The sequence below is a fragment of the Furipterus horrens genome, unplaced genomic scaffold (assembly GCF_987537825.1).
Source record: "Furipterus horrens unplaced genomic scaffold, mFurHor1.1.pri manual_scaffold_10, whole genome shotgun sequence".
Taxonomy (NCBI): Eukaryota; Metazoa; Chordata; class Mammalia; order Chiroptera; family Furipteridae; genus Furipterus; species Furipterus horrens.
The window spans coordinates 97,894,880-97,908,979 of record NW_028327180.1 but is presented as its reverse complement, the minus strand read 5'-3'; the positions used below and the strand labels follow the sequence as shown (position 1 = coordinate 97,908,979).

Sequence of the window (14,100 nt, the reverse complement as noted above, 5' to 3'; positions counted from 1 at the left end):
AGGGGCAAAGCAAGTACATTTGTTCTTGTCTCTTCTGTTCTATTTTGAAGTTCTAGCCAGGGCGGGAGGGCAAGAAGAAGAAAGAGAAGGCATACAGGTTGAAGAGGAAGACATAAAAACGCCTTGATTCACAGATGACATGATTCTATTGTAGAAAACCAAAGGGGATCCAGCAAAAACCTTCGGAACGAATAAACAAGTTTCGCAAGATCACAGGATACAAGATCAATTGTATGTCTGTACACTAGTAATGAACAAGAAAATAATTCTGCTCGCAATAGCGTGAAAAAGATGATTTACAGAGTCAGTACACACTCTGTCAAAATCCCAGCAGGCTTTTTTTGTAGAAATTAACACGTGGATCCCAAAGTGTTTGGGGAACGCAAAGAACCCAAAATAGTGAAAACCATTTTGAAAAAGAACAAAACTGGAGGGTCTGTGCTACCCCTTTTTCAGAACTTCCTACAAAGCTACAGCAATGAAGACAGTGTGGTACTGTCATAAGGAGAGGAATCTAGGTCAGTGGAACAAAACTGAGAGTCTAGAAGCAAATGCTTACAAATTTATAGGCAATTGATTTTCAACAAAAGTACCAAGAAATTCAATAAGAAAGAATAATCTTTTTATCGGTGTGGGTTAATATGACATCGGCATGCCAAAAATAATAAGTAGGACTCTTCCCTCATATTGTGCACAAAACATCAACTCAAAGTGGATCATAGGGCTGGCGAGCCAAGTGTCGCTGGTTCGATTCCCAGTCAGGTTGCACGTCAGGTCCCCAGTTGGGGGTGCAAGTGAGAGGCAACCACAAAGTGATGTTTCTCTCTCTCTTTCTCCTTTCCCGTCTCTCTAAAAAAAAAAAAAAAAAACAAATAAATAAATTATCAAAGTGGATCATAGGCCTAGACTTAAGAGTGAAAACTATAGAACTTCTAGAAGAAAACATAGGAGAAAATCTTTGTGACCTTAGTTTAGGCAAAGAGATCTTAGATATGACTCCAAAAGACAAAAATTGATAAACTTGGCTTCTTTAACCTTACAGACGTCCGCACTTTGATACCATGAAGAACATGAAAAGGTGTGTCACAAATTAGGAGAAAATATTTGTAAATCACATATCTGATCAGAGATTTGTACTGACGCTATTTAAGGAACTATTGAAACTCAGTAATAAAAAGACAACCCAGCTTAAAAACAAAGGATTTGAACAGAAGGAAGACAGACTGTGGTTAATGAGCTTATGAAAAGGAGTTCAGCGTCATTGATCATTACAGCAATGCGAAATGAAACCATTATGAGATACCCACACAGCCACTAGGCTGTCATCAGCAAGACAGAGAAGAGTGGGAGTTACTGGGGACGCAGGGACACTGGAGCCTTCGTTGTGCTGAGAACATGGGACGAGAACCCATTTCGGAAAACAGTAAAATTTATCCATATGACCACTCCTAGACATATGCTCAAGAGACTTAAAAGCTTATATCCACCCAAAGACTTGGATGCAAATGCTCATAGCAATATTAATTCATAAGAGCTCATAGTCGGAAGCGATCCAGATATTGATCATTGGGTGAACAGATAAAATGTGGGCTGTCCCTACAACAGAATATCATTCTACAATAAAATGCTGTGAAATAATGATAAATGTTGCAATGTGGATGAATCTCAAAAACGTGGTGCTAAATGGAAAAGGCCAGCTGACAAACACTACATAATGTATGATTTCATGTATATGAAATGTGCAGAAAAGGCCAATTTATAAAACGGAAAGCGGATCAGTGGTTTCCTGGGTCTGGGGCGCTGGAAGTAGAGAGCCATTGCAAATGAGGCCGGGGAAATTTTTGAGGTGATGGAGAATTCTGAAACGGGTCTGTGGTAATGGTTGCGCAACTCTGTAATTTACTAAATATCATCCAGTTTAGTGTGCTTATAACGGGTGACTTTTAGGGTACATAAATTATACTTACGTAAGTTTTTTAAAATGTAAAGGGGGGCTGTGGGAGGATTGAGGACCCCTCTCATGACGGGAGACATCATGGAAGGGCAGAACATCACTCCTGATGGCGCCTCTTCGCCAGCCGTGACCTTGTTTTATCTTTCCAGTAACCGTGGCAGTAGGTTTTATTGTTCCGTTGTGTACATGAGGCAAGTTACTTACAATAGCGGTATTGGCAGGTTTGGGAGTTGAACCAGTCCTGTTAGGCCTTGGCACTCCCATACCCTACACAGCCTCTCTAAGGAAGTAAAAAGTCAAGAGGCCGAAATATGTAAGCATGTATTTCATAGAGGCAGATATCCTCACACCCTTCTCTCTCCTAAGAAAAAGGGGTGAGGGACAGGGACAGGCGCTCAGGCGCAAAAACACTGCTCCCGTCTCCCAGCTCTGTCCGTCCCTTTCCAAACATCTAAAGCTTAAAATTCCTTTGTCCGAGCCATTGGCAGGAACTTGGACTCTGAGGGTCACCTTGAGCAGCTGGGACGTTCCAGCTGGTACCTCACAGCCCAGAGCGCACCCTCCTGCGTCTTCCCCAGCCCGCCGGGCTTCTCTCCGTCACCATTTCCTCACACCCAGGGGGTCGTAAGTGCTGCACGTTTGATTTGGGGAAGGAGATGTAAAATCCTGACATGACAAGGGACCGCAGAAGCTGCCTGTACCTGACTGATACTTGGGACTGTGCAGAGACCGTGAATCCACATGCATTAACCACAGGGAAGAAACTGCATATGTTCTCTGAGCCACGTGGAAGTGACCGCCCCGGGCTATTGAAGCGGTGTGAGAGGCAGAGTGGATATTTTGGGATTTTAGTTTTGGCCACATTCCCTGGGCTTGGCTTCCAGGGAACAGCCCTCCCGGAAGGGGGTGAAACTGCCCCGAGTCTTTTACAGACTGCATAGGCGTTTGCAGAGCATTGGTATCTGTTAATGTCATTGTAAACCAGTCCGATCTATCACAGTTACCTTTATTTTAATACAAACTGGTGGTTTCCTCTAGGTAGTTAGATGAGGGCTATAGATGCCCATGATGCTAGCGACCAGGTGTACATCACAATGGAAGAAACTTTCTGCTCTGCCAGATCTAGTATAAAGTTATAGTAATTAGCCCTGGCTGGTGTGGCTCGGTGGACTGAGTGCTGGCCTGCGAACCGAAGGGTCACCGGTTCGATTCCCCGTCAGGGCACAGGCCTGGGCTGCGGGCCAGGTCCCCAGGTGGGGGCGTGCAAGAGGCAACCACACATTGACATTTCTCTCCCTCTCTTTCTCCCTCCCTTTCCCTCTCTCTAAAAATAAATAAGTAAAATGTTTGAAAAAGAAAGTTACAGTAATTAACACTATGGTGCTGACACAAGGATAGGTAAACCAATGGAATAAAATAGAGAATCCAGAAGAAGACTCATGCGTATTTGGATACATAGGTTCCTGACAAAGGCAGCATGGCCGATCATTGAGGAGAGATCAGATGCCTTGGTAGGTGGACATCCACATGTGAAAAAAGCAGAAAGAACTAACGTCTCCCTCACACCACACATGTAATTACTTCCCAGGAAATTAAAGACCTACATGTAAGAGGCAGTGCTATAAAAGGTACTAAAAGATAAAAATAGGAAGATGTCTTTATAACCTCTCAGTGTAGAGGGATTTCTAAAGACAGAAAAAATACCAGACACAAAATGGTTGACTTCTTTGATTCCATTAAACTTAAGAACTTCTGTTCATCCCAACATGGTGAAAACAAGGCTCAGCCGAATCTGCCACACCTGCAAGCTCCCTGCACAGCCTCTCAGATGGCTCCATAAGCGCTTGAAACACCAGCTGTCTGTCTGGCACCACTCTGCGTGCAAGTTTCCTCGAGACACAGGCGGGATCAGCTCGTCCTAACCACGGTCTGACAGTAAAATCCGCAAGGAGAGGCAGAACAGAGGGTTCAGCCACCCTGGGCCAGAGCTGCCTCCCGCCGGGTGCCCGGTGCCGGGCTCGCCGAGTCCGGGTCCTGCGGGGGCCAGAGCATGTGAGAGGATTTCTAGAGCGCCCCTCGTTTCCCCATAGAGAAAACCATTTCTCACGGCTGTTAGGCTGGGGAATGAAGGCTGTGGTCTTGGTCAGAGCTAAAGATGGCTGAAGCTCTGAAGGAGCCTTTTCGGAAGTGAGCGCTCGTGATTAGTCTTTTACTTGCTGAGATGTTCATTCCCAATGAGGGGACGGACTTCGGTTCTTCAGTTATTAACTAGCCGCCATTAGGGTGCAGCTTAAATCTAACACGCACACACACACACACACATACACACACATGCCTATGAATTTGTATGCCCATGCTGTAGTATTTTCTTTTTTTTTTTTTAGATTTTATTTATTTTTAGGGAGAGAGAAAGGGAGGGAGAAAGAGAGGGAGAGAAACATCAATGTGTGGTTGCCTCTCATGTGCCCCAACTGAGGACCTGGCCTGCAACCCAGGCATGTGCCCTGACTGGGAATCAAACCTGCGACCCTTTGGTTTGCAGGCTGGCACTCCATCCACTGAGCCACACCAGCCAGGGCATATTTTCGAGTCAACTATAGGCAATATAACAGTGTTTACCACAGACTCCAGTCACTTAAGATCGCCCTTCAAGATTTTTTACCATCTATTACCTTCTGTACATATTATTATTAATATTTTTCTTTACACGAACTCACTTTTTAAACTTACTTAAAAGTATATCTTTTGGGGGAAATTTTATATTAGAACCTTAAAGTAAAACTTGTATCATGAGTCCTAAAAGTAAAAATAAATAGAAACGAAACAACAGCAGCAAAAATGTTTTAAAATCTTATGGCTGAGGCTCTGCAGAGCCCGGTCCTGCTCTCGGGAAGCAAGTTAGAAATGTGTTTCCTTCCGAGAATTTGTCTTATGTTTAAGGCTTTACTCCGTTTTGAGTTGATTTTTATGTAGAGTATCAAATAAGGGCCTGATTTTATTCTCCCGCATGTGGGTGTCCAGTTTCCCCAGCGCCATTTGTCGAAGAGACCTGCCCTTTCCACATGGTGTGTTCTTGGCGCTTTGTTAAAGCTCAGTTGACCAAAGGCATGGATTTATTTCTGAGCTCTTGGCAATGCTTTTTGTGGATATGATATCAAAAGCACAGGCAGCAAAAATAAAAATAAACACCTGGGACTACATCATTACTAAAAAGCTCTGCACAGCAAAGTAAATAATAGAGTGAAAAGGGAGCCTATGGAGTGGGAGAAAATATTCGCAAGCCACGTATCTGATAAGGGGTTAATCTCTAAAATATAAAGGAACTCCTATAACTTGATTTTAAAATTGGGCTAAAGACTTGAATAGACGTTTTTCCTAAGAAGTTATACACATGACCAGCAGGTACAGATACCTGATCATAAAAATGTTCAGTGTTTCACTGATCATCAGGAAGATGTCGAGCAAAAGTGTGCCCTGGCTAGTGTGGCTCCATGTACTGAGTGCAGCCTATGAACCAAAAGGCCACCGGTTCGATTCCCGGTCAGGGCACATGCCTGGGTTACAGGCCAGGCCCCCAGCTGGGGGCATGTGAGAAGCAACAGATAAATGTTCCTCTCCCTCTCTTTCTCCCTCCCTTCCCTTCTCTCTAAAAATAAATAAATAAAATCTGTTTTAAAAAATGAATCACAGATAAACCTTTTGAAAAAAGCACAATGAGATATAACCTCACTCCTGGTAGGATAGGATGGCGATTACTCGGGGTGGGGGGAGTGGGTAGGTGTTGGTGAGGATGTGGAGAGATGGGAATCCTTGCACACACCCTTGGTAGAAATGCAAACTGGCGCAGCTGCTATGAAGAACAGTATGGAGGGTCCTCACGAAGTTAAAACCAGAACTATCATCCAACCCACCGATCCCACTTCTGGGTATGCACCCAGAAGAATTGAAATCTGGTGTTTGCCAAGGATTCATGATACAAGGTCAGACAGGCCCCGCCCCTGATTGCGGCCCTGGCCACGCCCCCCACCCACCCTCTGTTCGCCTGTGACCGGGGTTCACCGCAGCATTGCGCACCACAGCTAAGATGGGGAAGAGACTCGGTGCGGCATATCCGTACACTCAGATGCTGTTTGGCCTTCAAAAAGAAGGAAATTCTGCCCTACGTGACGACACGGATGAACCCTGAGGACACTGTGCTCATAACATAAGCCGGTCACAGAAAAACAAATACTGTAATGATTCCACTTGTACAAGGGATCTAAAAGGGTCAGATTCATAGACTGAAAGAGTGACATGGGAGGCCAGGGGATGAGGGGAGGGGACAGTGGGGAGTTACTAACCCACGGGCATAAAGCTTCAGTCCGCAAGATGAATCCTCTCTAGAGACCCTCCGTACAACAGCCAGCAGCGATGGCTGTGCACTTACAGATTTGTCAGGAGGGCGGATCCCCTGGTGAGTGTTCTTACCCCAGTAGAGTACGACTTTTAAAATATAAAGAGAGAGAAGTGTTAACTTTCTGGGACACTATGATTGAAGTTAAAGAGGCTTGCAGGAGCCCTGGGAAACCACGAAGCTTTCTCTCGGGCCCAGGCCTGTCATTTAACATAATCGTCTTGCTGACTCCAGACTCACCTCCGGAAATCGCCACAATATCGTACTTGCTACAGGACAGAAAGCCAAAGGACTGACTGACTCGCGGATGACGGAACCCTTACAGCCACTTCCTCGCTTACTCGGTCCCACAACCCTCTGGGATGAGGGTTCGTTATTTCCATTTTACTGATGGGCAACCTGAGGGGTCGGGGAGGTGATGGGAGCGACCGGAGCCAGAATCAGAAACGGGACCTGTCTGACCTTCTGGGATGGCCCTCCACAGGCACTACCTGCTCTTGTCTTATCCCTGCATCAGGCAGCCACATCTGCCCATGGGGCCTGGACTGCACGCAGGACAGAACCGGGCTTTCCTGGGACCGTGGTGGTTTGCCGTTACTGACCACGCACAAGAACAGTTCTGGGACATTTCAGGGGCAGAGTTATTTCCCTGCCCCAGGTCACAGTTTCCCTGTCAGCCTGTCCTTCTGAAATGAAAGGGGCAAACATCAAAGCATCCGCTGCAGCCTCGCATTAGTAACTTGGCTGCGTGTTAGGGTTTGGGGCTTTGGTTTGGCATTGACTTACTAGGAATTGCTCAAAACCAGAAGAGGACTTGGCACTGTCGGGAGGTTTCCATGGACTTCGTTGTCCCCTGGTCCGTTCAGGGCCTCTGCCCAATGAGCAGAGACCATGGCCACCCCAGGGCGCCCCCAGCTCGCCCCAAACAGGACCACACATGGCCACATCCGGCCCTCTTTCTTTCGACCAAGTATCAGGGTCTCCCCAGCACTGTGCAGACATGTAGGGGAGGCGCAGCAAGAACAGCCACATGCCCCTGCCCTCTGTGGCTTTGGGGTCCCAAGGCCTGGGCGCTTCCCCAGAGCCTCCATATCCCCATCTCTAAAATGGGCCAGCCGGCCCGGGAGTGTCTGAAGCGGCACAGACGGCCGCAGTTCAGGGGCCAAGTGCTGAGCCGACATTGGGGATGTTGTTACTGCAGTCTGCGGGAAGCCGCAGGATTTCTGCCCACGAAGCAGCCAGGACGCACCGCAGTCCGGCTTGTAATCAGCTCCTTCATTATGTGGCTCCGACTGCAAGAGCTGCAGGATTTCAGAGGAAGGACACCCACCGGGGGCCGGGGACCTCAGCGTAGCCTGGGCAGGAGAATGGGTACTTGCTGCCTGGAAGCAGAAAGAGAGGCGGCCCGCAATGGGAGGCGAGGAGTGCCTGCTCCCTCCCTCTTGGGCTCTCTGCTTCTGGCCTGGAAAAGCTCACGTCCTGGGGATTCGCTGCAGGACAGGAGCCACAAGAACCGGGTCAGCATCCTTCACTCCAGAAGGACAGAGTGGACAGTGACAGGGAAGGCACCCGCCTGCCGGGTTTGCCCACATGAGGTCTAGGGCAGGTGTCCTGTAGGGAAGGCGGGGCTTAAATTCACAGCCTCGCTCAAAGGTCATACGGGGTCAGCAACCCAAAATGTGATGCGGACATACAACGGATTATTAATTAGCCTTGAAAGGGGAGGGAATTCCAACACAGGCTACAACATGGATGAACCTTGAGGACATGACCCTAAATGAAATAAGCTGGTCACAAAGGGACGAGTACTGTATAGTCCCCCTTACCTGAGGCTCTGAGACATGTACGATTTATACACAGTAGGGCGGTGTGTGCCAGGAGCTGGGGGAGGGGCGGTGGACAGTTGGTTAATGAACACAGAGTCTCAGTTTTGCAAGACGGCTGGACGGCGGGGAGGGTTGCCCAATAGTGGGAATGCGCTTAATGCCACTGAGCTGTTCACTTAACGGTGGTTAAGATGGTACATTTTAGCTTATGTGTATTTTAGCACAATTAAAACTTTTTATAAGCTGGGAAGCTACATTATATAGGGCCAGACTACCCCTGAAGTGCTGTAGGCAGTGCCACAGGGAGACCCCCAGCCATCTCTCCGTTAGCCCCCCGTCGTCCGGGAGCAGGGTCGCAGCCTCACTGTGCAGGGTGGGGAGGGGAGCTTTTATAGGCTCGTTGCATAGAAGAGACGGGGCATGGCTTTTCCAGCCCAGCCTCCCATGGAGGGCGGCAGGGAGGCCCGTGGGAGGCCCCAGGGAACGGAGGCCTTCTGCAAAGAGAGCAGGAACACACCCACCCACCCCCACCGTCACTCCCGAGCCTCCGCTGTGGGGGGGGGACTGGCTGGCAGGGTCGCCTGTGCTGCTCAAACGCGTGCATGTGCTCAGGCGACTCTCCCTGCACAGGGGTTTGTCAAGAAGTGTGTGCGCAGAACAGCTCTCCTGCACTCAGACCTGTGTCCTCACGACGGGGTCAGAGGCGGCTGGAGTAAATATTTGTTAAGCTGAGCTGTTTGTTTATTGCAGAGCCATGTCTTAGCTTCAGATCTGTCCATGGTCACATGTACCCGGAACGTCTCTCCTGTTTGGCACAGAAGCCAGCGCAGCGCTGGGCATAAAGGAAATGTCCACTGAGTCGTTGAGTGAATACCTGTTGGTAGACCAACCAGCACAGCAAAGGCCTAGTCCTGCTGTGTGTCCCCCCAACTCACTCCTTCCTCCTGATGGAAGAGGTGGTTGAGGCTCCTGTAACTGATGAGCCCAGGTGGCGAAACGGCATGGACTTGGGTGTCTCAACTTCATGAACCTGGGAACGTCTCACCTCTGCCTAACTCGTGAAACAGTCCCTTTACACCCCAGCCAGGTGGTTCTGTTGGCTGGAGCTTCATCCATGCACCGAAAGGTTGCAGGTTCGATCCCCAGTCGGGGCACATGCGGGAGGCTCCCGATGGATGTTTCTCTCTCTTTCTAAAAACAATAAATAGACATATTTAAAAATTGTTAACCAGTACCTTGACTTCAACACTTCAGATCCATTAGTTACACTGTGGATGCAGGCATGATCCCTGGTAGGCAGCCAGCAGAATGCAGTGTAGTACGTTAAACATCAGACGCCCACCATCCAGGATAGGTGGTGTGGTAGAAGAATAATAACATGGCATGAAGGTCACGGGTCGTTGTCGTGTCTGAATATGTGCATATTATTTGTGCAAATATGCCGGTAATATATATGTGCACATACAGGGTGGGGCAAAAGTAGGTTTATAGTTGTTTGAATGGAAAATAATACAATAATTAATAAATGATAATGGAGAATAGACTGTCTCATGTGTTCACAACTAAACCTGCTTTATGCCTCACCCTGTACAGACACTGTGTGTGTGTGTGTGTGTGTGTATGTGTGTGTGTGTGTCGGGGGGTGGGTGTCCCCAAACCAGCAGCAGCACCATAGAATGTTAGAAATGAACAGTCTCAGGCCCCCCCAGACTTGACTCAGAAAATCTGGGGGTGGGGCCAAGCAGTATGTGTTTTAACAAGCTGCCCCCCTTCCTGCCGGGCTCCTGCTGCCTCCCCAGGCTGGAGAACCCCAAGCTTAGGGCATACCTGACATCCCTCTCCCTTCTTCGCGCTCACCTGGGTCTCTTCTCCAGGCCCTGATCCAGCTGCCCCCCTACATCTCCCAGTGTGACGAGGTGCTGCAGTTCTTTGAGACACGACCTGAGGACCTGAATCCCCCTAAAGAGTAAGTTGGTTTGTGGGCCTCCCTCGAGCGTGCCCAGCCATTCCTAGGAGGACCTGGAGGGAAGCAAAGGAAACACTAAAATGGATTCCATTGATTGAGCGCCCCCTCCCCACCCCAGGCCTCACTTCAGGTAGCCTTCACTGTCACTGCAGGTGGGTAATGACAGTCAGGCTTTACAGGTGAAGGAGGCTGGCTGAGTGCACCCCTGGGGCCCTCGCACACCTGGACAGATAGATGGGTCACCTCCCTCCCTTTCTGCCTCAGTTGCTTCATTTGCGGAATGAGGTCACTTCCCCCGCCCCAGCCACATCACAGGGTGATTGGGAGGCTGCCGTGAGAGACGTAGGACGTGGTCAGCAGTGAGTTTTCCAAGTTTGGGGCTGAAACGGTGGCCATGCCCCCACCTTGGCCATTGTGTTTGGTCATTCAAGGGACAGACCTTTTCTGCAGCTTCCCAGCATTAGAGTTTCATTCTGGCTTGTCAGGAGAGCCCACTTCGTCACTTCTGAAACGGAAGTCATGGTCTGCCTCACAGGACCACAGAGAGGCCGGCGTACATGTGTATGGGGCCCTTAGCCCGCTGCCCGGCACCCGGCAGGCACTCAGCCAGTTGTCACGGCTCCTTGGCTGTCAGGGCCCAAGGCACTTGGGTTTCACAGTCTTTCCTGGACGGTGACAGAGGGGCTGATTGGTCTGCCTGATTGCTGTACGTCTGGTGGGAGCGGGCACCACGTGGACATGCTTGTTCTCATCCAGGAACACCAGAGTCGCAAGCCTTCCAGACGCCTCCCCCTCCCCCCAGCAAAGACAGCGTCAGCTCGGTCACATGCCTTCGTCCCCCAGGTATCTCCCCTGCAACGGCCTCCCACGCAGAAAGCCCAGGAAAGACCCCAAAGGAATGAAGTGTTGATACAGGCTGTAACACAAGGGCCCCCCAAACACTATGCCACATTAAAGAAGCCAAACGTAAAAAGCCACCTGTCACATGACTTCATTCCAATTAAATATCCAGAATGGACAAATAATTAGAGACAGCGCACAAATTAGTAGTTGCCAGGCGCTGGGAGGAGGAGGAACGGAGGGTGGCCGCTAGTGGGTATGCGGGTTCCTTTTTGGGGCAGTGGTAATTTTCTGGAATTAGATAGTGGTGATGGTTATAGAATCTTGTGACTGTTAAACACCAGTGAATTGTCCTCTTTACAAGAATGAGTTTTATGCTATGTGAATTACAGCTCAGTTTTTAAAAATTAGAGAGACTTGGGCTCCGACCCTGGCTGTGCTACTTGCCAGCTGTGTGGCCTAGGGCAAGTTACTTAACCTCTCTGTGCCTCATTTTCCTCATCTGTAAAATGGGCATAAAAAGAGTACCAGTTTTCTAGGGTTCTTCTGAGAACCTAGCTGGGTACCGGCATGGGGTAATTACTAGTAATAACAAGCTAATCTTACTGTTGCCACAAGACCTGCCCCAGCCCGGCCACCTGTCACCCCGCTTTTCTCCCGTAATGCTGGAAACCTTCCTGCTAACGGGGTAGTTCACCTGAAAGGTGCTTGGCAAGCCCTCCTTTGTGATGCTGCATTTGTCACACGGTTGCACGCACGAACTCTGAGTTGATCACAAGAGTGAGGGAGCTGCCATCCCTCCGCATTCCGTATGCATCCTAGCCCGCTGTGGCGCCCCCACACCACCATGGGGGAGGGGGGCTTCTTCGTTCACTCCTACCCAGTCTTAATCGTGTTCCGCCTACCACCCAGCACTTTCTGCTCCAGGTCTATGTCCCTAGGGACCCCGAGAAGTGGGGCAGGGCCTCCCTGGTGCCTGATGAGGTGGCCATTAAGCTTGGTGCAATGTGGAGGCCCTGCACCCACCAGCTCCCCCTACCCCCACCCCCACCCCAGAGCGCCAGAGCACTTATCTGGGAAAGGGGGAAAATGAAGAGGAATCCCCCCCCCCCCCCCCGCCAAAGGAATCTGGCATCTGGGTCCCTGGGGCTGGCTTAGCTTTATTTGCTGACTAGGCATGTTAGGGGATGGAGAATCTCAGTTTCCTAACAGACTGGCTTATGTCAAAAACACAACAGGCACTGACTCATGACTTTCTCATCCCTATTCTATCCTGTACAGGGAGCATGCTGGGAAAAAGAAATCCGGTAAGGATATTTTCCGTTTTCTTCTTTGCATTCAGTGTTCATCACACCCCTACTGCTCGAGCACCTATGATGTGTGTGTCAGACCCTGGGCTCCGCAGTGGGGACACAGCCATGTGGGTGGACAGATGGATGGATGGCTGATGGATGTTGGATAGATGGATGGATGAATGAATGGAAGGATGGATGGATACTTGATTACTTATTGATTGGTTGATACCCCACCCTGTTTCCCCCCCAAAAATGATTGGAGGTTGTTTCATGTTATACCAAAAAATTACAAAGTGGATGAGACCTGTGTCCTTCCCAGCAAACCCCTCGGAGGGGTAATGGGATAGCTTCCCACCCATCTGTAGGATGTTAACTGCCTTTCTTCTACTCCAGACAAAGGAGCATGGTAACTCAGAACTAAGAGCGTCCTTCTCAGGTGTTGGGAAGGAGTCAAAAAGGAGAGACCCTGGGTCTTGAAGAGTGAGCAGATCTTTGCACACAACAGAGAGCATTCGGGGCTGAGGGGACAGTCAGTGTGCAGGCCGGGAGGCGGAAGGGTCACTAGATTTGGGCCGCGATCCACGCGCCATCCTCAGCTCCAGGCCCACCTCTGTACTACCTCCAGTCACCACTGTTCGGGGCTGTGACACCTGCTGTTTCAAGCAGCTCCCATTCTCATGTCCACCATCGCAAAGTCAGTTCTTCCTCAGGCTCTTGCCCTTTGCCGCCCAGCACCGCTGTTCTGTCAAGAGCAATCGTGGAAAAAGAAGATGGGATCTGGGTGCGCGCAAAGGAATGGCTGGGTTCTCATAGGCCTGGGTGAATCAGTCTGACTTTTCTCTGCCTGCCACTCAAGATCATCCCCCGCATCTGCAAAGGCCCTGGCCTGCCCCACACCTGGAACCAAAGCGGCCTTCAGAGCATCCAGAATTCTAAGTTCTCTTGTCTAGGACTCCAGGAGCTTTGAGGGGGTTGATAAGGATGAGGAAAAGGGGACCCAGCAGAGGTCCCAGAAGTAAAAAAGGATGCCCCCTCTCATGGGCCTTGGTTTCCTCACCTGTAGAATAGGGATAATAATAGTAATCTGCTTTATAGGATTATTGCAGAATTTATCATTACTTGTATGAAGTAGCATATTGTAAGTTTGCTGCTGCTTTTATTCTGCTGCTATTAACTCAAAGAAAATGGTGTCCCTGGGCAGCATCAGTAGCAATTTCCACAGCTCTGGTCCCCTGGGTCCAAGGCCAGTCAGCTTTACAGGCCCCATAGCATCCATGCAAGGAAGAGTGGCAGGCACTGGTTCCCTTTGCCTCAAGGTAGGGCTCTGAGATGAACTCTGGCCTCCTCCCAAGCAGACTGTTTACAGCTCCACTCGCTGGCTTAATAGGCACTGGCCAGAGCCCGGCATCCTGCTGCCGCTGCAAATAGTCCTCGGGCCTCGGGGCTAATGATACGTTTCTTAGAAAAGAGCAAAGTGGCGACTCTTGGGCTGGTCACAGAGTTTATGGCTTTGAGCCTTTCCTGGAAGGACCCGGTGGGAGGCAGAGAGGAAAGAGACAGCTCTGGTTTGCGAAAACAGAAGTATCCCGTCAGACAGGCTTGATGAGGGGACCAGTCTGGAAAAGAGAGAAGAGGCTCTAATTTGCAGCAAACCACGGTTACCTCATCCACCTGCAACGATGTATATATAGTTCAGCCGGGTGGAAAATAGCATTTCTTCATCCAGATGAAGGACCCACGCTGGGATGAGCCTTATTTATTTATTTATTTATTTTTTTACCTGACCTTGGAGCACCTCCTTAATGTTAGAACCGGCCTCCTTGACT

At 49.5% G+C, this 14,100-nt stretch overlaps 1 protein-coding gene across 1 annotated transcript in view; it reads left to right on the top strand.

The window, feature by feature from the left end:
* SH3PXD2B (SH3 and PX domains 2B) overlaps window positions 1-14,100 on the top strand; it is a 77,617-nt gene that overhangs the window by 42,000 nt on the left and 21,517 nt on the right. Inside the window, exons 5-6 of the mRNA XM_090288583.1 lie at window positions 10,048-10,139; window positions 12,261-12,286. Coding sequence (XP_090144709.1) covers window positions 10,048-10,139; window positions 12,261-12,286 — 118 coding nt within the window. The remainder of the gene's footprint in view (window positions 1-10,047; window positions 10,140-12,260; window positions 12,287-14,100) is intronic.